This window comes from Artibeus jamaicensis, unplaced genomic scaffold, assembly GCF_021234435.1.
Source record: "Artibeus jamaicensis isolate MK-2021 breed Jamaican fruit bat unplaced genomic scaffold, CSHL_Jam_final scaffold_474, whole genome shotgun sequence".
NCBI lineage: Eukaryota > Metazoa > Chordata > Mammalia > Chiroptera > Phyllostomidae > Artibeus > Artibeus jamaicensis.
The window spans coordinates 1615773-1640750 of record NW_026522046.1 but is presented as its reverse complement, the minus strand read 5'-3'; the positions used below and the strand labels follow the sequence as shown (position 1 = coordinate 1640750).

Genomic DNA, 24978 nt, shown 5'->3' with positions numbered 1-24978 from the left:
GACAGTTGTGGTGGTCTGGGCAGGGCCCTGGACTCTGAACCAGGAGATTTTGTTTCGGAATCCCCATTCTTTGCTCATTAGCCAATGCTCAGGTAAATTGTTTCCCCTCTCTGACAGCAATGTAGTAAAGTTGTTTTGCAGATTAAATAAGAAGAAACTAATTCATTCTTTCCATAAACATCTTATTGAGTACCTCCTCGGTGCTCAGTTCTGTTCACATACAGGCGTTTTGCAGCAGAGCAACATGAGCTACTACACTTCTGAATTATATTGAACATAGAATATTAATCATAGCTATGAGGTATTGCTTACATAAATTGTATTCTAGAAAAGAATAAACTGCTAGGAAATTAAAAAACAGATTAAAAATTAGGTTGTGTCTGGACTGTCATGTTGGTAGCTTTCAAACTACACAGCTGGCTCTAATCCTGCTACCCATGCCCCTTCAGTCTTTAAGAAACTAGCCCTTGGGGTCAACTCTGGATACTCTGGAACAGAATTTACAGTTGTAAAACTATATAATGTATACATTTCATATACAATAATCTGATGCTTAAATCCCCTCAAGAACATATCTACCCTGTGCTGAACAGCATGGCAGAAGAAAAGGGGGGGGGACAGGAAAAGCAGGAAGTATTCATTAGTTTTAAAGAATTCCTGAGCAGCTACTCAGGACTAGGCACTTTTTGCACTGTTTGTGAATAAAAACATAGTCTACTTTCAAATGCTCTTGAGAAGGCCACACTCTCCAAGGCTGCATCCAGGAGCTGTGTCATCCGTGCAGGCCATACAACATACACAGGCATGTCTGAGGCTTCTCTTGTTTTTGTGTAAAGCCAATTGGTCATTTTACCTTGGTTGTTAGAGACCTGAGGTTGAACTCTGTGGAATGCGTGCACCAAATGATGTCTTTTTAGGAGCACTGATCTGCAGCTTAAATGTCTAATCTTGGGGTTTCTGGGTGTCCTGCAGCCACAGTACACAAACCTGGGGCTCCTGAACAGCATGGACCAGCAGATTCAGAACGGCTCCTCATCCACCAGCCCCTATAACACAGACCATGCGCAGAACAGCGTCACGGCGCCCTCGCCCTACGCTCAGCCCAGCTCCACCTTTGACGCCCTCTCACCATCGCCTGCCATCCCCTCCAACACCGACTACCCGGGTCCGCACAGCTTTGATGTGTCCTTCCAACAGTCCAGCACCGCCAAGTCAGCCACCTGGACGGTAAGAGCACTGAGAACCAATAGACAGGCCATTAAACCTGACCTCAAGTACAAGGGCCATCTTTAACACCCCCCAAAGACTTCTCTCCCTTCAAAGCTGAGAGATTTTCCCTACCATATTGAATGGTGAAAAAAATTTCCCCTGTCCTCTGAGGGCATTTTGTGCCTGAATACTTAACAGCAAAAGAGAGAGAAGTGCCAGTTAGTGGGAAAAGCCTGGATCTGGGAACCAAAGGCTTGTGTTCTGGTGGGCTCCGAGCAGTTTCAGCGGATGTGTTTCTTCTTGCCTGATTCAGGCTGCTGGGAAGTTCTTTACGTGTTAAGTTTTTTGAAAAATGTAAAGCATTATGCCAACAAGAATGATCATAATCATAGGATGTGTGTTTGCAGTCCCTAGAATGTAAAATGGTTACCAGTTTCGTATTTTGAAAAAGTAAACATTAAGGGGTGATTTAAAAAAAAATAAAACCACAAATATAGCATCTGTAACAAGAAATTAAAACCTCATTATTAACGCAGGCCTGTTTGTTTATACATGCAAGTTCTATAACATGAATTATACTTTATTGATACATATATATTTATTACTTAGAAACATTTCCCCCAAAAGAAGCCTCTAAAACTATGTATTAGAGCCCTGAATTAATCCAGCAATATTCTGTTTTAAAACACTGAAAAAAGTTTCCATATATAACTTTTCTAAGAAAACATAGAAATATTTTTAAAAATTGAAAGGTACATAAATGTTTAAAGTTTATTTTGTAATGGCTTATAATATGAGTAAGACCAAATATAAGGGAGGGGACCTATAAGACTGGTTTTAACTGGTTGATCAAAGTGGCATGCATGTTTGTCAAACAATTTAATGTTTTCATGAATTATAGAAATGCTTCCAAATATCATCATCTTGTCGAGAAGTAGCTTTAAAATTGTTTTAACAGCCCCCCCCCCTTACTGGCAAATAGGCTTCTTTGGAAAGCATTCTCTTTTGTGTTATAGGATCCACTCACTACAGGCTTTAATCCAATTGAAAAGAGTTTTTGAAATAGTCTGCATTCGTAACACTATATTCCAACATAATTTTACACGTGCTCTTGTTTTGACCCCACTTCTTTGTGGACTAGGTAGAACACGTTTTATAACTCCCATTTTACTAGCGGGGAAAGCTGAACAATGTGGAGGTCGGGTGAGTTCCCTAAAGTTACAGAGGTTTTTGTGTAACTGGCCCTATTTCTGACTCTGCTCTCCCCCACTAAATCGTGTCCTTCCTTTTTTCACCATTTCACATCAGGATGTCCCACATAAACATTTATTTTTGTGCTTTTTTTTTTACGATTTAAGAAGCAGTTTTGTCATGGTTCACATTTCAACCATGTCTAATACTTAGACTTGATCTCTCCTTCATGTGTTATTTATCAATTGTGTTATAAACTTTAGTCTCTTTTATAGTAATAATCCTGGAGATGGACACTAAAGGTGAGTCAACTTAGAGTCCATAGGCCTTAAACAAATATTGGTTGATCAATCTAAGTGATCCTTTGCTGAAGAACCAATCAAATAAGCGTGTCATAAATAAGAGCATTGATGTGTTTTAGAATAAGTGTCACAAGTTGTACATTTGTAATCACAGTTGTTCAAGGCTGTTTCTTATTTGGCACACTCAGGCAGAGTTCCACTGTATTAAAAGTGAGCACATTTGAAGGGACGATGGATGGGCAGATTGGAGCCACTAAATGTTAATCACTTCTCTTCTGAAATGGTTTAAGAACTATAGGGATGGAGGCTCATTACAGGTACAACATCCTATCAGCCTTCCTCTTTCCTTCCTCCTGCCTCCTCATTCAGACATTTGAAGGCTTTCCCCCCCAGATTTAGCACAATCCTCACCCATCTTTAATCATAGCACCTCTCTTACAGAAGTAAATTGTCTCACAAGAAAAGTTTGGAGATTGCTACACCATATTCTGTAACACCTATTTCTTAGGCATTTGTGTACTTTAAAGCAGTTTTTCAGAATAAAACACTATATTTTAAAACTGCCCACAAACTGGAAGCAGCTGAAGCAGCTGTCTTTAGAAAGAGGCCACACTTATTGCATATTATTTTGCTGATTCTTTAACAAAATCTTTTTAGTATCATTTTATCACTTGTCATCCTTTCGTGTTGAGTCTTTTCTTTAATTTCTGGTGTACTTAGAATTACTGCCAAAATGTCATTAATATATTTAAAGTATATATGCATATTTTCTTTGCTTTCTCTATATTTTAAATAACAAATGTGATTGTGTTTCCAGTTTCGTAAAAATATGGTATTTATTTTAAACTTCTCCCAATGAAATGAAGTGTGATAATGTTGTTCCATATTCTCTATTTCACACACACATGCACACACATCAACACTGAATTCGGGATTTAGTTTCAGACTTCTTATGTCTACAGTGTTTTTGCCACTAGTTATCAAGGCCTACCGTTTAATTTAATGGAGTTCTGGTCTCGTATTGTAGCCAGGAATCATCAGTCATAGGATAGTTGACAGAATGATAATTTGGAAATGGCAAGAAACTTCGGTGCAGATTTCAACCCTGAAATTTACTAGCAGCATATGGAACCTGCCCAAAGAATTCAGTCTATTCAAACCTCACTTTCCTCACCCACAAATGGAGATGTTAATACTTTTCTTATCATGAGGATTATATGACACATGTAGGGACACCTACCAGCACCTGGCTAGTCATAGGCACATGTAAGTGTTCAATGAGTGTGAGTTTGAATCCCTTCATTTTAGGAGCTTGCTGTAGTTTTGTTGAGGGTTCATTTGTGCAAGTAATAATTTGAAAGAATGCAAAGCAAAATATCTTCTACTTCTTTTCTTAGTGCTTTTGGGACTGTGATAGTCATCCACAATCCAAATCTATGACTAGATGACACAGGATGACAGTGGGCTGTCCCACAGACGGATTTCAGGCTGGCTGTGCTCCTTTCCCAGGCCTGGGCAGACAGATGCCAGCTCAAGAATAGGCCCTTTCCAGATTTAAGGACCTGCAGACTCCCAGGATTTATTTCTCATTTTTATTTTTGTTTTTATCTTTCCTGGAGGGTATTTTTTCTTTGCTTTTAGAGAGATAGGAAGGGAGAGAGAGAAAGAGAAACATTGATATGAGAGAAAAACACGGATTAGTTGCCTTCTCAGAAGTGTCCTGACCTGGGATCAACCCGCCACATGGGTATGTGCCCTGACCAGGAATTAAACTTTTGACCTTTCAGTCCAGAGAATGATGCTCCAACTGACTAAGCCACACTGCCCGGGGCTATTTCTCATTTAAACTGCCACTTGATTTATAGGGATATCTTCTTTTATTCCCCATGTTAAATAACAGATAACAGTGAACCACAGTTGTTGAAGGGTCAGCATATTAATTTGTGGTAGCAAAATACTGTAGGTCACCTAAACACTCAGCAGTGCAGAACTGGCTCAGTATATTGTGGCTTATCCATATAGGGAAATACTCTATGTCCATTTAAAAGAATCCCAAGTACTGATCTGCAATGCTTTTGGCAGTGCTAGTGGGGAAAAGATAAGCTTTCTATGGCACCTACTTAAGAATTGAGAGTATTGGTAAGGACACCACTTCTAGGGCCTGAGTGTTTTCTTTTGCTCTAGTGAAGAGGCCTGTTTGTGAATATAGGTCAATGTCTTGATTATTAGACTCATGTACCTCTCTCAGTTTGAGAGCTGTTTTCTTTTTCCCTCCCACAACCAATGGCACGCTGTATTCTGTGTGCAAACACTGTGAAAATCCTCAGATTAGTGGTTTTTGGTTGTGCTCACTTTGAGACAGCAACCCAGCCTTAGGAAGCATGACCACTTTTTGGTACGGACTATTTCTTCCTTCAAAGACTTCAAGATCTTGGACAGTAGGCACTCTGACCTAGGGCCCAGCACGATGTCCAGCATATAATAGGCCCTCAGTAAGTATTAAGAAAGTTTATTTTTCCCTCATGGTTAAAGGAAACAATTATAGTTCCAAGGAGTGTTCTGCAGTTCTTTCTTATCTGGGTTATTAACTGTCCATGAATTTGGTCCCTTTTACCTCCACCCATGATTAATAGAGAGCATTCTTCCTTTGCCTTTCCTAATTGTGCCAGCCTCATGTTGTGCTCAGAGCTTTGAAGAATCTGACTTGAGTAAGTGGAGAGTCTAAGGAGGTGGCATTTGAAAGGGGAACAGCCAGTTCCTTGGAGAGTTTCATTGATCCCAGCACATTGGCCTTACAAGCCGCTCCTCTTGGCTCCAGAGGAGGGGTGAGATGCATGCATGCCTGTGGCCCACCCTCCCTGCCATCAGGTTACCTGAAACGTAAGACTTCCAGAATAAGGCTGCCAGCTCTGCAGAAACCTAATGCAAGCCAGCCCATTACGTGGCTTTCTGGAATCTTGGGACTCTCAAGGATGGCTCATCAAAGGACATGATGTACAGACAGACTTTTCAATGGTGAATACAATTTATCAGCTTCCTTTCACAAAGGGAACACTTCTCCCCTAAGAATTGGAGCTCGAGCTGGTCTTACATTTGAGTGGCTGCTAGATTTCAATGGTGAGGGACCAGGGAGAAATTAGTTGAGTTGGCTCCTGCCAGTGATACATTTGTTAATCATACATAACAAGGTTATTTTCACTTCTCGTTGTAGCTGTCTTGTAAATCTCCCAACATACATTTAGAAGTACCTTTTTATACCTTTTCCATGATTGAAAAAATTTTAAGTTTGAGCACATTCACCTGTTGCCTAAGCTGTTTCTTAGTTCAGAGTATTAAGTAAGAATATTATAAATAAAGTACTTGGACTCTTAGTAATGGTTCACGTTACTTACTTAACTCTTGACTTTGGACTTAAAAATGAATTTCCATTGTAAGATGTTCTGCAGAGGTGTTGTCTCAAGTCCAGAACAGAATAACTTAATCAGCATGTTTGCCTGAACTTATTTAAATTGATTCTAGATCAATGCATTTGTAATAATCTAAGTTTCCCTAACACGTTGTTTATGGCCCACACCACATGATACTGAGTAATATAGTGAATGCACTGTAGAGTTTCTATTTGAAAAAATTAATATTGATTCATTGTACCCAGTATTAGACCATACTACTGATTAAAAGGAAATAAATGGCAAATTTAAATAAAATTGGCCTTTCTTTTACTATTGCAAGAAGCATAACAGCAAAAACCGTTTTTGTGTTTCTTATTCTTTCTCTTGCTCCTCTTCCTTTCCTTCTACCTTTCTCTTTTCCCCTCTTTCCTCTTCTTCTCCTTCTTTGTTACTGCTGTCGTTAATAGTGGTCAATTTGGTTTTGCAGATATTACCAGCCACTAAGTATCTTGTTTTTTCACTGTAGCTCCATTTTCTCAGAATGGTGCATTTATATGGGAAAGATCCTGATATGAATCAGTCAGCAAGGAAAGTTCCAAAAATAGGAATGTGATCATCAATCCCTTTTTCATTGAACAAGTAACTTTGGTAATGGAGATGGCGAACCCAAATATCAGTGGGACACAGGAAGGCAGGATACTTGAGTCTCCTGGTGCAAACAAAGATGGGAGCAAATTGAGCTGACATACCCTGTGTACAGGGTATGCATACCCTGCTTTGCAAGGTATTGCTGCTTTGCAACCCTAGCCTGTTGTCATGGAGGAGAGCAGGCCTAACGTTACATGAGAAATTTTTCAAGAACAGCTAGAAACTTGAATTTGCACATAATATCTCCATCTCTTTAAATGATAGTATATATATTTTTAAAGCTGTAAAACATTACAAACCAAACAAAATAATAGGCAGGCTGAATGCCATTCTTAAAATATATTAATGATGACAAGGAATGATTACTTAACATTTAAATAAAATAACTGGAAACTAGAGTAAGCATCCAAAAGAAAGGTTACTAATTAATATATTCCATTCAGAAATAATAATTCTTTATCCCTTTCAAATGTTTTATAGATCCCTTTCTTCCTACAAAAACCTAAGCAATATACATTGTCAAAGTAGATTTTTCTCAATTTGTTTTTTGCGGTAAATAACCTCCTTACCTCCACAGTCCTATACATTTTTATTTGTTAAAAAATGTTGTGTAGTAGTGGGTCCTTTGCGGAAAGGACCTCATTTGTTTGTTTTTGTTTTCATCATTACAGAATGTATGGGTTTCTGTAACTTAACTCTAAAACTGGCCAAATCTGTCATTGGAAAAGGGCAACAGGATTTAAAAGGCTCCCAATCAGTTTTCTGAGCCCACTAACTGATGGCCTGTTTCTAATTGGCACATGGAGAGTGTGTAGGAACAAAAACCACCTGAAAACTGAGGTATAAACAGAGAATAATGTCATGAGAATTTTTTAATGACTCAAGGAAAACGCAGTATATCATTAAGCTCCGCAAGCGCTCCCTCAGAGTGAGCCCTGAACGAGGTCGGCCCCTGACTGTGGGATCCCGGCTCCCGATGCATTCCCATATGAGCTGTGCACCTTCTCCAGTGCGCCTCCCCCAGTGTGAGCTGTTTCCGGAGTGTGGCCAAGTCTTGCAGAAGTTCCCACCCGTTCTGGTGGAAAAGAGCAGATGCATTTTTTTCTCAGGAAAGGTGTCTAGCAATCACCTGTCATGTCCTGAGTAAAAGCAACTGCATGTGAAATAAATCCTCCTCGTTTTCTATCAGCAGCAATTAGTGTGTCTGCTCAGGTCACTAGGACCAGAAGGCAACTTGAGATAGCATCGCTTTCTGCCCAACGACTTCCAATTCTTTGAGATTAAAGAAGAGTTTATTGTGGAATAGAAAGGAAACATCTTCGACTCTTTGAAGTCCTGCAGATGTTTTCTAGCCATAGAATCATTTTTAGAACAAGGGGTCCTGTAATTAGGCAAACAGAGGCCTCAAGGTAATGATCTGAGCAGCTCTCTCTCCTGTGGCTTTTAGTGATGATTATGGCCCCACGGTCAGGTACCTCTCAGCTGAAATGTAAAACAAAATAGTTGGTGGCCAGAAATCCAAATCTAGTTTATTGTGAAGCAAACTGGGGAGGGATTCTCACTTTACAAATAGAATGAGCCTTCTCTTTTTGTTTGAATCTAATAGTGAAGAATCATTATTTCTTAGTGAAAAAAAACAACCCTATAATTTGCTGCCATAATATTATGAGACAGGTCAGAGGAACTGGAACATAATTTGTTATGTTCTGATTGTTTTACACAGAGTTAATACTGAATTTTCAAGTTCATCCAGCAGGTGTTCCTTCATGGGTTACTCATTTCATTTTTATTTTTACTTTAGTTTTTATGCTGTTTAACCCATATCGCTAATCCTTGTGAAAATTATAATCAATGAAAAGAGGACACCATTTCAAAAGACTTCTCTTTGAAGTCTTAACACAACTTTCAGGTTGTGTTAAATAAGTCTAATGATTACTTAACAAGAACCCTAATTTGAATTTAGGAAGTCATCTGACAGCCTGGGAAGAGTGTGGCTCATGACGTAGAACACAGGGCTCCGAAGGGCAGTTTTGGGGTCCTGGGACCCTGTGTGGTCCGAGGCAAGATGCTCAGCCTCCGTCCACCTGTTATATAGGTCCTGGAATACCACAGGGCCTCGAATAATGTCATTTCAATATAATTTTGATGAGCTGCTGTAGGCACTTAACTCTTATTTGTATCAATTAGCCTGTGGTAAAACTGGTTTCTTTATAACTCGCTTTGCCGCTGTTCCAAGAACCTATGGAGGATGTTAGGCAGACTTACATTTACTTGCATGAATAGATGACTATATATAATCATACCCATGCTTACAATTCAGGCAGTTTTCTGAGCTTTTCCATTTAGAAGCAGACATAAGTGGAAAAAATAGTGATATATAAATCCCAATAAATAAATGAGATAAAATATATATGGGTGTATATATACATATTTTAATATAAAATGGTTTTTATTAAAATTAATTGGGTCCTATAATTGTTAGTTACTTTTTTCTTAGAATCTCAGAGTTTTATTGCTAACTTTTAGGAAACCATTAACAAAGTTGAAATTATGATCATTTTGACTGAATCGTTAGAGGAAAATTTGCTCTTTTTCTTTAAGATGCAATACATATGCATATTTACATAAATTCAAGTATGTTACTCTAGTTGAGTAACAAAAGAGTTAATTTATAATAATTATAATTTGGCTGAGAAAGGTATTTCTTTTTTCTCCCCTTTTACTTATTTTGTTCTTTTACCCTGTGTTTTGAGATTTTCATATTTATGAATATACAGCCCTGATGTTAAACAGTGGAAATTACCTCTCCTTTTTTTTTCACTCCTTTGTCTTCTTGGAAAAGTGAAGTGTTCTTATTTTTCATAAGAACAATGTTATAATTATGGATTCCATTTCTGAGCAAGGGATTGTCATCAAGTGTGTCAGAGATCTGATTCACTCTGCATCATCAAGCAAAGCCCTGACTACTGTAAATCACTGTAATCATTTAAAATAGCAAAATCATTCTCATAGTCCTATAAAATTTGCTGAAATATCCCATGTGCTTTGACATATGTGTATTAAGTTTACTGAAACATAAAATTTTAAGTTATTTTTATAAGTGTGACTTCAAAAACAGATATGCTATTATAATTAATATTTTATTTAGCATTTTGACATGCCAGGATTTTGAAGCATTTGATGTGTAGTAATTTTATGTTTCTCAAAATTTTCTCTAGGAAATTAGAATGAACACTTATCCAACATTGCTAAGGGTGATACTGGGAAAAAGAAATTCTGTAGTATAGACCATTCTTTCAGAGATTGGATTGACTTTTGAAGATATTACTAAGAATTTTATCTATTAAAAAATTGGATCTTATTTAATCTGAAAATAATAGGCTTTGTGTGTGCCTGCCACTGTGCTCTCTACATAGGTGTGTTGAGAGGGTGAAATGCCCCAAAGGCAGCCGGTTCTGAGAAGGGCTAGGAGCACTAATGGACAGAGCTCTGTTCCTTTTGGGTGATAGTGAGGTATTTAAGGACACAAGCTTTGTATTAGATACAGGGTTGGTGTTGCCTCTAAACACTATGTGTTCAAGTTTATTGCCTATACTTGTCTAACTTTTCTATACAAAACCATAGAAGTAATGGGGAAGGCTCTTGGGAAATAGTGTTTATTGATAATTTAGATAAAGCAGATTGACCAACAGGCAACTGGGAAGGTATTTTCCCAATACAAGTTGGGAATAATATTTTCTGTCCTTCCACAGTTAAATGGATGCATAGAAAATCTATCCTGTTGTGAAGACAATTGGCAAATAACTATTTTAATCAGTCTACTGAAAATAAAAGCATCAACCTGTAGGAATTACCATAGATACCTGATTCATAGGCTTATGTTGTTCTTTCATCGTACTCACTGGTAATAGATTATATTTAGTATTTATCTTCAAAGAGTATGCCTGAGAATCATAATATAATTTCACAAACATTAACTCACCTGTGAACCTTTTGGTGTAAAAGCTAGAATGTCACCCCTGAACACAGTTTCCTGGGAACTGCGTTCTAGAAAATGGAAAATGTTTTACTCAGTAGCAGAACCACAAGGAAATACAGACTTCTTATAGTCTAGTGTCCTACTCAAGAAGCAGTTGAATACATAGCAATTTGCATGCATTTTACAATGTACTCATATTGCAGAATAGATCTCTTCCCTAGCATGCCTCGGTTTTCAGTTATAATGCTTTTCTTCACATGAACATTGGAGGTAGGTGTTAAAAGGCATAAGAACTGGGAGCAGATTTTTTAATTTAAGTTTTTATTGGTTCTCTCCTTAACCCCCAAGCAAGTGTAATTATCATCTTAGATACTTTTGGATTAGGAGTAAGAATAGGGAGAGGGTAATGAAAAGGAAGGGTATGAAAGAGAGGAAGTGAAATGCTTAGAAAATAGTGACTGGGTCCTTCTAGAAAAGTATAGCGTGCTTACTTCAAATGTGTTTCTGGGTGTTTTCTAAGATAAGTTTTCAGCTTTTGTAGTATATTTTCAAGATATGGACATCAGTTTAGAGGAAAACAGCCAAACCAATTCAAATAGAAGGTTCAAATTCAGTGCAGAATCTTTACTTTGTTGATCACTGCCTTCTATAGTTTGCTGTAAGTTTTTGCTTCAAAGTATCAGAACATACTCATTTTCTTTGTCTTCTTAGGCAAATTGACTGAGCTATTTCAGGAAAGGAGCAGAAAGGGAACTTCTTACTTTTTTTTGGTCTAGAAAGTCTTGTTTCTTTTTGAGAACTGTGTTGTTTTTTTTTCAAAATAAGCTCAATACTAGGTGGTCTTAGTCAATGAATATGATAAATATGTCATTCTCTATAGTTTTTCTAAAATGCTTTGAAGTTTCCAAGAAAGAAGGTTTCCATAATTATCTGGCAGTATTTTAGTGAAATAAAGGTAAGCAATTAAAATTTAAGGTCCTTTTTATATGTAGTACTGATAGTTTTATTTTGGTAAGAGTGGGGCTTGATGCTTTAGTTAGTGTCATAATGTAGTTAAAGCAGTACTTCAACACAGACACACTGTACAAATTTTTAAATGTTCTTTCTACCTGTTAGATGGATTCTTTTATTATGATTACTTTCTATTCTAAGCTTTCCTTCTCACTGACTTAGAACACAACTTAACTCACAGAGCTTAGATTTGATTTTGACATTGTTTGCCTTTGTACAGAAAATATCCACGTATACTACAAAGTAATGACCAGAGCTACCTGGATATCTCTTATCACTGGTCTCAAAAGAGGGTTGACCATGCTCACCACATGGAGAATAAACACTTCAAGACAAAGTGAATTAGAAAGGAGAGGAATTGAAATGGGCGTATTTTGCCTGTGTGCTGCTCACCCTGTTAAATGAACAGTGAGAGAGGTTACCTCCTTCTAAGACTGGCTTATAAGCATTTCTAAGCTAACAGATTTTTCTTTTTTTAAATGGTTTGAAATTTGTTTTGAAGTTGTTACTTAGGCATATGGTTATGTGGCATAGATTCACTCCTATTTTATTGCTTTCTTAATTTGTTTGACATTGGAATTTAGACTTCAGACACAGACAGTTTAGTACTTTGAAACATTGAAGCAGAATAGAGAATTATTTTTTATAAATTCCTGGTTTAAAATAAAAACGTTCTTTCAACTGCTAACTTCTAACAAGATGTGGTATAAAGCACATAATCCTGTAACATGAGAGATACTTGTAGTACATCTGTTTTAGTTATCTTGCAAAAAATGAAGGTAACAAATTTGATTACTTTCTTAGTGCTTAGCTCCCAGCATATCCTTGCCTTCTCCTAAAAGCAGGGCTATGGCTCTTTTACTAAAGGACAAACTAAAGTACCTAAGGAGGCAGGGTGGTGAGTGGGAAGAATTCAAGTTTTATGGCCATAGACCTGGGGTTGAGTCCCATCTCCCTCTGTGAATAGCCTTGGGCAAGCCTCTGTCTCTAGGGCAGCTTCTAAATGGGCTAACACATCTTAGGTAGCAGTGTTATTGGTAGGATGGATATAATGAATGGAAAGCACCTCAGACTGTCAACCATGTGCCTGGTATATGTTGATTTTTATTAGGATGGATCATAACATAAGGGTTATAATTTAGACTTAACTTGCCCCCCGCTCCCAGATTCATCAGGTCTGTAACAGGGTAGGTACCCTCTTTATGGGATAACTCCACCTTTTGGTACCCAGCCTTCCGCTATGTAGAGGAGACAATAAGTTAGAACAGTACTTTAAATCCTTTACCCCAGTTAGGAGCAGTGGGAAATGAATGTCCATGTTGGGCATCCTGAGGCTAAACTCTGTAGTGTTTGATAAAAGACACGTGATTTCTAGTTTTTGTCCTGTAACATTTGTTTCAATTGTGCACTTTGTTATAAATATATTATTTAAATATAAATGTCTCCTCTCCTCATTAAAAAAATGTCTTGCAAACTGAAGTTCCAGGAAGATGTGTAATATTTACCTTGTGGCTTTGAGTTTTACCCAGGCACACTGCCACGGGCACTTCCGATGTGCAAGTGCCTTAAACAACTTCTTAAGCAGCACAGTTTCAGATAAGTTAATGTGCTCTGGAAGAGAGCACAGGTGTATTTATTGATTACAGCTGCAGCTCCCAACTTACGAGGACCCATGCTATGAAATGGTGATATTGTTAATCTGTTGCGCAGCGCTCCTTATTTATTGCCAGTTGCCTTGAAAATAGCCAAGTTCTAAACTAATCTTGTTTGGAGAGCCCCAGAGGCCACAATTACCCCAGAAGAAGGAGGCCAGTTCCAGCCCAGAGTGAGGAATGGTCAGGGTTTTCTAGGGATGGGATGCACTGCCCCTAGTGGTAGTGAGTGTTCGGCTACTAGACAGCGTGAAAATAGAGGCAGGCAAGACGCTGACGCAGGTTTTAGATGAGGAAAAGAATGCTGAAGTTCCCTGTGAATGGAAAATTCTGTGCATCCAGGAGAGAAGGTTTTTTTTTGGCTACCAGGAAAGAGGAGGACAACGATTGACCTACTCTGAGCCAGGCAGTCAGTGATGTGGGGAAGAGGGTAAACTTTCCAGTCTGCTAATGTGAGCAGGTAAAGTAAAAACACAAGCCTGCTGTGCTCCCCCCAAGACACCAACACTAGTCTTCTGCCTAGAACTGGGGTCTTGTATAGGAAACTGGAGAAAGTAAGGTTCAAAGGGTGGGACGGGGCCAGCCTGTGTAGGTTAAGACATATAAACTATACCCAATGGGCCATGTGCTGACACTGAAGACTTTTTGAGCACAGGAATTATCATGCTCAGAGCTGTACATAAAGTCAATTAGTTAGTAGTATATGGAGGAGGTTAGCTGGAGAGGGATGGGAGTGACAGAAGCAGTTTAGAAAAGGCCACGGTTGTGCAGACAGGAGATGGTGGGGCTGAGCCCTCACTCTGTTATACAGTGCACTCAACACACAAAGACAGAAATGGGAGAGGGCAAGTGTCGGTTCCAAAGACCCTGCTCCTTGGGCTGCAAAGGAAGGAAGTGAGAAGGAATTGAGACCAGGGAAGGCACTGGCGTGACTAACTGCCTTACTAGAAGAGATCTGTTAGTAATGGGTGGGCAGCCAGCCATCTCCTACCTGGGACCTTGGTAAATCGCTTTACCTTCCTCTTACCACAGTTTTGTCATCTTTTACAGTGAGATCATGATGCCAAACTGCTAGGGTTGTCGTAAGGATCAAATGAGATAACGAGGGGAAATGGTTTGTACACTCAGAAGCCTATCCCCATGCCACCGTTACTGCTGCTTTAGGACACACAGCAGAGAAGGCTTGGACTCTCCCATCCTGTAAAACTGCATCCACATTCTTTCACCCGGGGTCCAAGCTTAAGGTTCTGGCTGAGTGAGGTGACTCATATCCAACCTATTTCAAAACTCCCTACCATCTTCTCTCTCACCCCTTGTAATAAAAGCAGGGAACCGACTCGCTTGCAAACTCTTGACCCTGCTGCCTTTCCTCTCTTGCTGAGGAGAAACCCAAGGAGTCTTTAGAACAGACTTCACACCCTTCTCCTGGACTGATGGGAATGGCAGGCTGTGGGAAATAAGGACCTTTTCATGAGGCTCTTCTAACTGGAGTGTGTGGTAGATGCTTCCCTCTGCAGACAGTTATGTTTTCATTAGAGTGGCTTCTATCACTCAGATAACATTGCACCTTTTTTACAATAGTTAAGCACAGACACAATAACACTGTGCCTAGGTCATGAGCCATCCCTCCCAGGGACTAATTTCCCCCTTGAAGAACTGTAAGGGGAGAGGCTCCTGTCAGAATTCTCATGACTGAATCATTGCCATGAGCTAACGTCTCCAGCCTCATGAGTCAGTGCTGGTCCAGGCATCAGTCCTGCAGGTAAGAAAAATGAAAGGCGTGTGTTAGATTCCCCTTTGGTCAGCAGTCTGTGCACAGGGAAAGCAAACCAAACCATCATCAGATGGTGGCATTTTAGAAATCAGACATTTGGTTCTTCTCCTGTTTAAGAATGTAGAATGAGCGTAAGAGTTTTCTTACAAGTTAATAATAACCGGTTTAAAACGCTGTGATTTTTGCATGTGTTTTGTTTTCCTTCAGGCAGCGTAGGTGAAATGATGTGTTTGAGAGACGGATGTTCTCGTAAGAGGCAAGATGGAGCTTGCAGGGGAACATCTGCAACCAACCCATTCTGTGTAAGGCAGGGCCAAGACTTGTTTGTGTTTTGGTGCCTGTTCAAACATGTCACATTTTTTAAAGATTTGTAAAGTTTTAGAGGATTCCCTTTAAAATGAATGCTATTTCTTTTCATAGTTAGTATATGAATTTATAGCCTGATGCTTAAAATGTATCCCTCATGGTGTGTGGGCAATGCCAACGTGGACCCAAGTGGGAAAAACTGCTTGTCAACATAAAGTGTATACATAAGTATTAGGAATGTCAGGAGTAGTTCATGAATCTGCCTATTAACCCAGTGATACAGAAAAAGAAACTGTGCTTTTACATTTTTTAAATGATCCTGATAGAGTTTGGGGGCAAAGAATAACAAGAGAAGCACATGGATATTTGCTCCAAGGGACTCAAGAGTTATTGCTTAAAACTTGACCAACAAGAAAATAACAGAAGGGGAGACATAAGTCAATAAGAAAGAATAACTTGAATACTGTCAAAATCAGTTAGACAGCAGGATTTTTAATTGCCTCTGTTCCTCTCTGTCTTTTGCTTTATCATACACACCCCCCCCCCACACACACACAGACATGTCCTATGGGAGAGGTAGTGAGAAGCCAGCTGGTGTTTTTGTTTGTTTGTTTTCTTGCTTCATAGATATTACTTGTATACCTTTCTAAATCTATATACTTTAAGAAGTAGTGGCAGTAGTGGCAGTAATGGCATTTTATGGCAGTGATCTCCTTGACACACCTTTGGGAATGTGCTGTATGTGTAACAGACATTTGGGGTTCACGAGAAAGGTGGATGTTCCCCATTACTCCTGCAGCCCCTCCTGTCTTCTCCCCCATTTTTCCCCTTCTTGCTTCTTTTTTGTTCTGTCCAGAATATGAGCCACATGGACCAAAAACAAAGAAAGCAAAGAAAGGGTAGGGAGTGATAAGAAAAATAGTAAGGGAACTTCCAGACTTGAAGTTTAGTAGTTCTTTTCCATAAAATTAATCTCTGGGGCCTCTAAAAGCGGAGGTTAGTATAATGAAAGATTTCTTGCCCATAAAACCAAATCTTGTCATACTTTCTGAGGACTCTATAAGTATCGTCTGAGGCAAGAACGAGCATTGCCCTCGGCTTGGGAAATTCAGAAGCAGTTGGTCACTGAAATGAATCTGGGTTGATCATATTTGATTGATTTCCTGGGAAGGAATGAATTCCTTCCAGAAACTTAATTTCCCTTTTGTTTATAAAGAATTTAGAAATGATTTTATGGACACCGAAAATGTTAACATTGCATCTCTCTAGAAAGTGAGACTATGTATATTTTTCGTTTTAACTAGTTTTAGTTTTTTCTTTTTAACTTTTCTTGGCACTTAAAGACACATGCAAATTTAACTTGAGAAAATATTAAGAAAATACAGACTGAATTAAATTAATGAAATACCATATGAATACAGAGGTAAATATCTGAGTGAAATACCCCAACAAAAAAATAAGGAAGACCCTTAATCAGTAATTTTAAGAAATACCAGCCATATGGGAAGTCAGTGATTGCATGCAAAAGACACTTAAAATGGATTTCATTGAATGCTTTACATTTTATCTCCTCAGAAGCTTCAGAATTACTACCCACCCACACTGGGATAATGAAGTGTACACCTATCATGGCTTGCATAGGATTTCTCCAACTGGTGCTTTGTATATTTTACATCACATGAACGTGCACACATGTCCCTAGGTGCTTTTGTTGAAGTCATTAAGTCTCAGTTGTTAAAATTCATTAAATCACAACTTTAGTTTCAAAGTGCATCTCTTGAGCACCAGAATGTGCACACACTTTGAATGAAAACAGACATAGCTCCACAGTTTACTACAAGTGACCAGAGTCGTCTGACACTCGGTGTCCTCCTCTCTGAAGTGTAGATAGCCACCCGTGCAAATTGTTGGGGGTTCGATGTGTGAAATCTGTGGCCCAGTGCCTGCCACTGAGCAGGCCCTCGATAAATTGTTCTGGTTACTATCAGAGTGAGATGCTATAGAGTAATCATATGAGTAGGTAAGTTAGCCCTTCTTCAAAGAGCTTGCAGTGCATCAGGGCAAAGTGACAAACCCAGCTGTAATTCAGTGTGACAGGTGCTATAATCTGCCTGGAATGTCCCCTACCTACTACCCGCCTTGTCTGCCAGGCAGACTCCTACTCACCCTTTAAAATCACTGGAAGCCTTAATTGTAGATGAAGTCTTTCCTTGTCGCCGTGCTACCCCCGACACACGCATACTTGCTCAGGATTTTCTTATCTTCACTACGCTTTGTTCACACATTCGGAATGACAGTGCACAGCGTGCCTGTTCACCTCTACCCTGTGGACTCAGAGGCAATAACTTTGTCTTTTCATCTTCGTGTCTTAGTGCTGGCACAAGAATGGGTCTTAACAAATATTGTCAAAAAGCAAAAAAGATTCCTTGTCTGAATAAAGTGTGTTGTAGCACAGAAAACAGACTGATTTACCTCAGCTTCACAGAGGATTTGACATTTCAAGATGCCCCTCCAAAGATGATCAGGGCCGTGCAACGGGGAGGAAGAGAAAGAACATTCCAGGAGGAGGACCCGCAGGAGTAAAGGCCTGGAGACATGGGCATGTTCTGTAAGTGTAGGCGTGGTTAGCAGTCTGCTATGCCTGGGCCCTGCGGCGCCTAGCAGAATGGGAGAGAAGCAGAAATGAGGCTGGAGAGAAGTCCACAGAGCTGGGTTGGGAAGGGCTCTGAGTCATCCTGAGGGGTTTGGCTCCAATCTTGCAGGCATCGAGGAAACATGGAAGGGCCCTGAGTGGGGAAGGTGACCTCATATTCTACTGAAGGGAGAGAAGTGGCAGCAGTGTGCAGGTGGGAAGGAGACGAAAGGCAGGGAGGCTGATTGGGAGGCTGTTGCAATAATTTAGGTAAGAGGTGGGGGAAAGGAAATGGAAGTGAGAGTGTGAGGTTGGGAGTTGATTTGCAGTATATATTTTAGAGCTAGAAACCCAATTCCTGTAATCAGGGTGCTTTTGTATCATCCTAACATAGTATCATTTCCTACACAGTTGTTTAGAGCTACACTTCACCAGCACTGCAGTAACCAACAAGTCAAATGCTGTATCCCTCAGCTGTTTGGGGAGTTTGGGGTTCTGTGCTTTATTTTCTTCTCTCTAGGATTAGTCTTGGCTATTCATTCCTTTGCCTTCAGAGGACCCACAGGTCTATAGTTGGCCAGATAAAGGAACGTGTTTTCTTTTCTCTGGCTCTGCCTTGCACTGGAAATTTCTGGGAGAGTTATATTGATTAATAAAAGGAGCGCTCTAGCAAGGAAGCCAGTGACTGACTTGATGTCCTTGGCTAGGCTGTTGTAGAGTTTGGGGCTTCAGTTTTCTATCTAAGAAATGTATTGGACTAAATTCTTAAGCCTTCTTCCTGTTTCTTATCCTATATAAGGACTAACACTTGTGTCCTTTTACTGAGTAAAAAAGAGTATATCTAACAGTAGCTCAAAGAAAATGGAAGGATCAATATTTAGTGAATTTACTTATGAATCTTTTTATTCCTTTTTTAACATTAGATATTGTGGATATATAACAAAGGATATTTACTGGTAATAAACTTTTTTCATTTTTATTGGTACCCAAAGAAAGATTCAAAATGTTTGACTGATATCAGGTTTCTAAATCTCACGATGAGAACTGGACTAAGAGAAAAGACTATGCAAACCCCTGACCAGAAACTATGAAAAGAGGAATCAGGAGTCCTATTAAATGTTTCTTCTTGCTGTAGTGGCTGGAACGTGCTGTTTCTGAGATGTGTACCACACAGATTGTTCTAATTGATACTGTATTTAATATGGTTAAGGACTTTGAACACCCATTCTGAAGGCTAGATCCATGCAAACAAGTTAGAATCTGATTTTCAGTTTATGCAGAATCTGCTTCCCCCGCCCCTCCGCCTAATTATCTGACCCAGATATTAAGGGCGGGAATAAAAGAGCTAGAGAAGAGTGCATGCATTATTTTAAAGATGTAACTAGGCAGTGTTTGAAACAACTTCCTTAAAAAGTAGTTCATTTACTTCCAACTATATTTTAGTGTCAATGATATCTATACTGCTCTGAGAATGTTATCCCGATATTTGTCCTTTTAATAATTTAATTAGCAACCCAAAATGTAACCTTCACTTTTTTCAACTGAGATAAATTATTTTTTCTAGGGTAAATTTGTATTTATTTCACAGGCACATCTCATCTGATATACAGTATTCTCTCTGTATACAATTTGGGAGTTATTAATACTGATTAAATATTATCTATACGGTACACCTTCGTTTTCTCAGACTGTGGAATGAAAGGCAAGTGGTCATTTATGGGGATTAGGGTGCGATGAAGGAGGGGCTTTGGTGAGAGCATGGAGCTCTCACTGAAACAAAGACAGCACGGCCTACCTGGAGCTCAGATTTTAGATCTGACAAAGGGAATCTGGGTGGCGAATAAAGCTAGACCTTAATAATGGGACTTAGGAGCTACCTTTTTAACAGTCTGTCACAGTTCTTGATGCAAAGGATTGATAACCTGTGGGTTTGAAAAACAAAGCAAAACAAAATCTTTCTTTCAATGTGATTTACTACAACTCCCATTTTCAAAGCAAAGGTTAGGGACAAAGTTCATTTGAGCAAAATAAGAAAACATCCTGAAACCGTCTGGAAATTGGATATCAGCATGCATTTATTGGGGTGAAAAACTTCTGGTTTAGTAATAGGAGTTGAAAACATTAGCATCTTCTTATAATAATGAGTTTGTATCACAGACCTCAGGGATATATTTATGAATCTTAAATATAATTTTTCCTTTTATTGGTTTTGTGTGTGTCAGTTTCCTTTACATAGAATGTAATTTTCTTGTCCTTGCTTTAGTGTGTTTCTGCTGGAGTCGGAGTGGGTAAGGTAGGAGGTTTCCACTAGGAGTTCAGAGTTTTTTGGCAGGGAAACCGGAGGAGACCTGTAATTATAATATAAGACAAGTTAATATGTATCACAAGAGAAAATAAAGATGCATTTCCTCTGGGGCTTTGAAGGAGTAAGAGAGTATATAGGCCTTCAGTAAAAATTGTTGAAATAAAGGACTGACTGTGTCAACATGGAATGAATATCACTTGAAGGTCTGGAGCAACTGAAACAAAAAATCCTGTGGAATCCTGTAAGGTTTCAAACGTTGTATAAAATTGTCCCATTGCAGTACTAGGGAAATGGAAAAACCCCAAAAGCTCCTGTACCGGCATTTTGTGAACGAGGTGGGCGAGAAGCGCTAACTCAGAGGAACAAGCAGCCTGTCCCTGCCGCCGGCCTGGTTTCCCTGGCCGGTGCCAAAGCTGCAAACTTCCCCTGAAATGAAACTGATAGGGGCTTCAGAGTCTAGTGAGGTGAGAACAAGCTGGCGTCAGTGACAGCAACAACAAAAACCCTTGTGATACTGATGTGGAAGATGGTTATTTAAACCTGCCGGTTCAGGTTCCTGGGATCCCGAGTTCCTTCTGTGCCTATGAAACTATTTCCACTTGAATTGATTAGTTATCTTTATTATTCATTTTCCACCTACTGAATTGGGTTAAATATAAATCTGTTGAAGTTGATAGCATAAGTAGGGAGAAAGTTTCACAGTTTTCATGTAGGTATTCCGTAAATTATTTTTGATAATTTTTATGTATACATTTATAAAGTACAGATTATTTTCATTTCCATGCTATCAAGTTTCACAGCACTCCAAGTTCAGTGTTGTTATCCTCATCTTCCTTTTAAGGATGAGGGTGCTGAAGCTCACAGGTGAAGCGAGAAACCTGCATCCCTAGGCTGCTAGGTGGCGGAGCTAGGACTCTGGTTTTTTGATCAGTTGTTCATTTTACAGTAGCTTTGCCACTCTATTCCCAGTCTGAGAGCAGCAGACTCAGAGCCCCTGCACTCGGGGCCCCTTCCCCTTTCTAATCTTGTCCCTCGACGACAGGAGTACTGTGATTAAAGAAGTGGGCATTTGGCTGATAAATAGTAGGCTGTAATTTATAACATATAGGGCTTCCATGTTGATTTCTGTTTTGGAACTTGGTGTTCCACGGAAGCTGCCATGCTCTCATGGAGAGCATCTTAGGAGATGCGACTCTTCAGACATTGTGCACACTCAGATTTCTTCTTCTCATTGGGTTTTACTAAGTGACTGGCTAATGGAAAACACGAAAGTTGGTTGAGACTCCCCTGCATAGGGCTTGACTAATCTTGTAGTCAACCCCAAGGACTGCCAGATAGACAGCTGTTAGAGGCAACATCCCAAATCCAAGGACAGTCCTCAGAGTCAGCTTTCTTGAGAAGGGCTGGAGCTCTGATAAAGCTTACATGAAGTAGCTGGAGCTAGAGACAGCTTAGCTTCCAAGGCCACAAGTTATACTAATGACATGGGAAGGATGAGTAAAATAAAAGCTGTTCGCTCCTTTCTTCGTTTTCTCATAAAATACAATGTTTGACTTTACATTTCTTCCTCTGCCAACAGAATTGATTATGCTTATTCTTCTGTGTATGGTGTCATGGTGTCTGAAGTTGGCAACTGAAGACCAACTCCAAAATTTAGATAATAGAGATAAAACTGGAATTGTTGTTTGTTGAGCATCAGGCAAAGAACTGCATAAGACACTTCACATTATGCTGATTCACATGTCAATTCTGCAAGGGAGGCAATTAACACTCACATTTTACAGACGCGGAGTTATTTCCCTCTCTGGGCCTGAAGTCGTCTGGTGAATACACAGCGGAGCTGCAGTCTCAGTTCAGGAATGAACGACCCTTGAGAGGAGGGCCCGTCTTACTAGTATCTTGACCGTCATTATTTGTACCTGTTTCTATCATAGCTATGGTTTTTGCCTGTGCAATTTTAAGTGCTTCCCATGTGATAAAGAGATCAAGGGCAAAAATGAGCTGGATCTTTCCTTATTTCTGATTGGTATACAGTCAATGGGATCAGTTTTGCTCAGGCTCTCCCTCATTCTGCTTCCTTTACTTTGCTCTCAGGGTGGAGACATTAATGAACTTGCCCTCAGAGTAAGCTCTGTGTCACTCATTACTTAATTTTCTTCATGTTTCTCTGCCGTACCTAAAACAAAGTAAGTGTGGAGGGGTCTGGGTGGTGGTGGACAAGAGAGCTGTGGTGACGATAGTGGTGGCATCAGGAAGACAGGGCAGATGAGGAGGGGCAAGTAAGTACTTCACACCAATATGTGGATACATTTATCTCTAGTGTAAGAAAAATTGTGCCTTTGGCTTGAAAACTGCCTTCCCGATTTGTGAGCATATTCAGGATTATGTAAGTGCAGCGTCTTAATATCAAGCCCAACACCTCTCACCCAAAGAATGCAGAGTGCTTTGCAAATAGTAGAACACACAGTACATGTGTGCTCTAGGGGCCTTCTATTTTTATTTTTTTAATGCCCTATTTTATAGACTGGGGAGTCAAGACATAGACTTCTACTGATCTCTCCAGGTAGACAAAATAGATTTAGGACTAAACACTAACTCCAATTTCCTGTGTCCTTAGAAACAGACCACACTGAAAGATCAATCTAATGTCAAAAAAAAGAAGCAATTTTCCCTACTTTCCTTTTTTATAAGAAGGAAGACACAGATTACTTAGTAAATATATTTGCATGAAGGGTAAATCTTGAAGCATTTGTTTTATTAAGACAGTAGTACCTGTTTCCACACCCAAAGAGGGAAAAGTGAGCTCTCTGCTACACTGATTTCACAACTAGTGTTTTATCAATTAGAAAAGATGATTCTTTTGCACTTGGTCATTTGTCTTCACACCAAGAACCTGTGAATTCAGAGTGGAAAATATTTTATTTCGAAAGATGCACAGGAAAGAAAGAATTGCTGTGGAGAGTTGTTCAAAACGTACATATATATTAGTTACAGGTAAAAGGAAGAAAACAAACGGGATGTGTGTGCGCATGTAAAACAGATTTTGCAGGTTAAGAGACATGACGATACTTGTAAGGTATGAAGGAGACAAGACCAGAGGCGCCGGGAAGCTTGACTACTGTGGAGTGCTCCGTTGAGACTTGTCTCTGCCCCGTGGCCTGCAGCGTTTATGTGGAAATTGGGGACGCTTTTACTCGTTCCAAAGCCTTACCTGATCAGACCTGTCCAGGTTTGAGTTTGGGAAAAAAAGTGTTTGAAGTAAACAGGAAAATTACTCACCTTAATGATGTGTTTTACTGGCACTGACAATGCTTTGATAGTCTGACAGATTCTTTTTTTTTTTAAAGTTTTGGAAAGGAGAGACTTGGGGGGAGTTTAATAATCTATTTGGACAACATAGACTCCTATGCTTACTCACTTGCTAGTCGGGCTGGGGCGGAGGGGAGTGGCCTTTGTGCCATTCAAATTTTGGAATTGCTCCTCCTAATAAACTCTAAATCAGAAATTTTCCACTAGGGCTTTGTACTGAAAACCAACAGAAGTGCAACTCCATTTATTCTAGCACTTCGTGAGCATGTGTCTCCTAATTGCACTGCTGCTGTTCCCACAGGATGAATTTTCCTCGTACTTTGGCTGTGGGTTCCCGAATCTGTAGGTTGCTTTCATCTATGATGGTGACTAAGACCATAATCCAACTGGTTTGATGAGAATTTGGTGCACCAAACAGAGCAAGTACACCGGCCCTTCCACCTTTTTTTTTTCCATCAGAAAACACAATTCCTAAATCTCTGCACCAAAGCCTCAGTTTAGACTCCAGTCATTTTGGGAGGGCAAATCATGTGTCTATTGATATTTTGTTTAAATATAATAAATGGATGTTGATTTAATAAACTTGGTTTTTTCCTTTCTTTTTTCTTTTGCTAAACTGTTAAAGGGTACACATTTCAACTTTGAGAACTGAGAACTGGATCGTGAGTTTCTAACTATTTTAGTCTTGATTTTAATAGAGATGCATGGTCTGATCCCATGAAGAAGCCTGTAAGGCAGAAAGCCTGAATCCTTAATATGTCCCTGACTCACTGTGACCTCAGTGGAGTCCGTTCTTGGGCCCACATTTGAACCCAACGCGTGTAGACTTACAAGGTTTGAGAATTAAATTTATTTGAGCTTTATATTTTCAGATTCTGTGTAGTTTATGAAGTTACACATAGGGTGATTTGTATAGTCTGAAAAAATACAGATAGATGATTAAATCTGATAAATTTTAACAGCTAAGGCTAACAGACTAAAAGGAGGAGAAGAAATCATAGGGATAACAGCCTTTGAAACAAGAGATCTTTGTTAGCTCACTCCCCTTAGTCTTCTGGGGAGTCTTTGAGCTTTTTTGAGGGGGGGGGGCTAAGTCCTAGTTGGTAATGAATCAGGCAGCCAGTAAGAAAAAGTGAGTAGAAATGTCGGCAGTGGTGTTTGTGTACCAGGCTTTTGGTGTCTCGGGTATAATGAGCATAATGAAAGCATCTCCATACATTCTTATCTCTCGCTTAGTCCCTGTTCTGTTAGCAGCCATCTGCCTGAACCCA

General features: G+C 39.5%; 1 protein-coding gene across 2 annotated transcripts in view; it reads left to right on the top strand.

The window, feature by feature from the left end:
• The window catches only part of TP63 (tumor protein p63), a 222155-nt gene that overhangs the window by 146741 nt on the left and 50436 nt on the right, over window positions 1-24978 (top strand). For both annotated transcript variants that reach the window (XM_037131775.2, XM_037131776.2), the window contains one exon: window positions 973-1227. In XM_037131775.2, the coding sequence (XP_036987670.1) occupies window positions 973-1227 (255 nt within the window). The remainder of the gene's footprint in view (window positions 1-972; window positions 1228-24978) is intronic.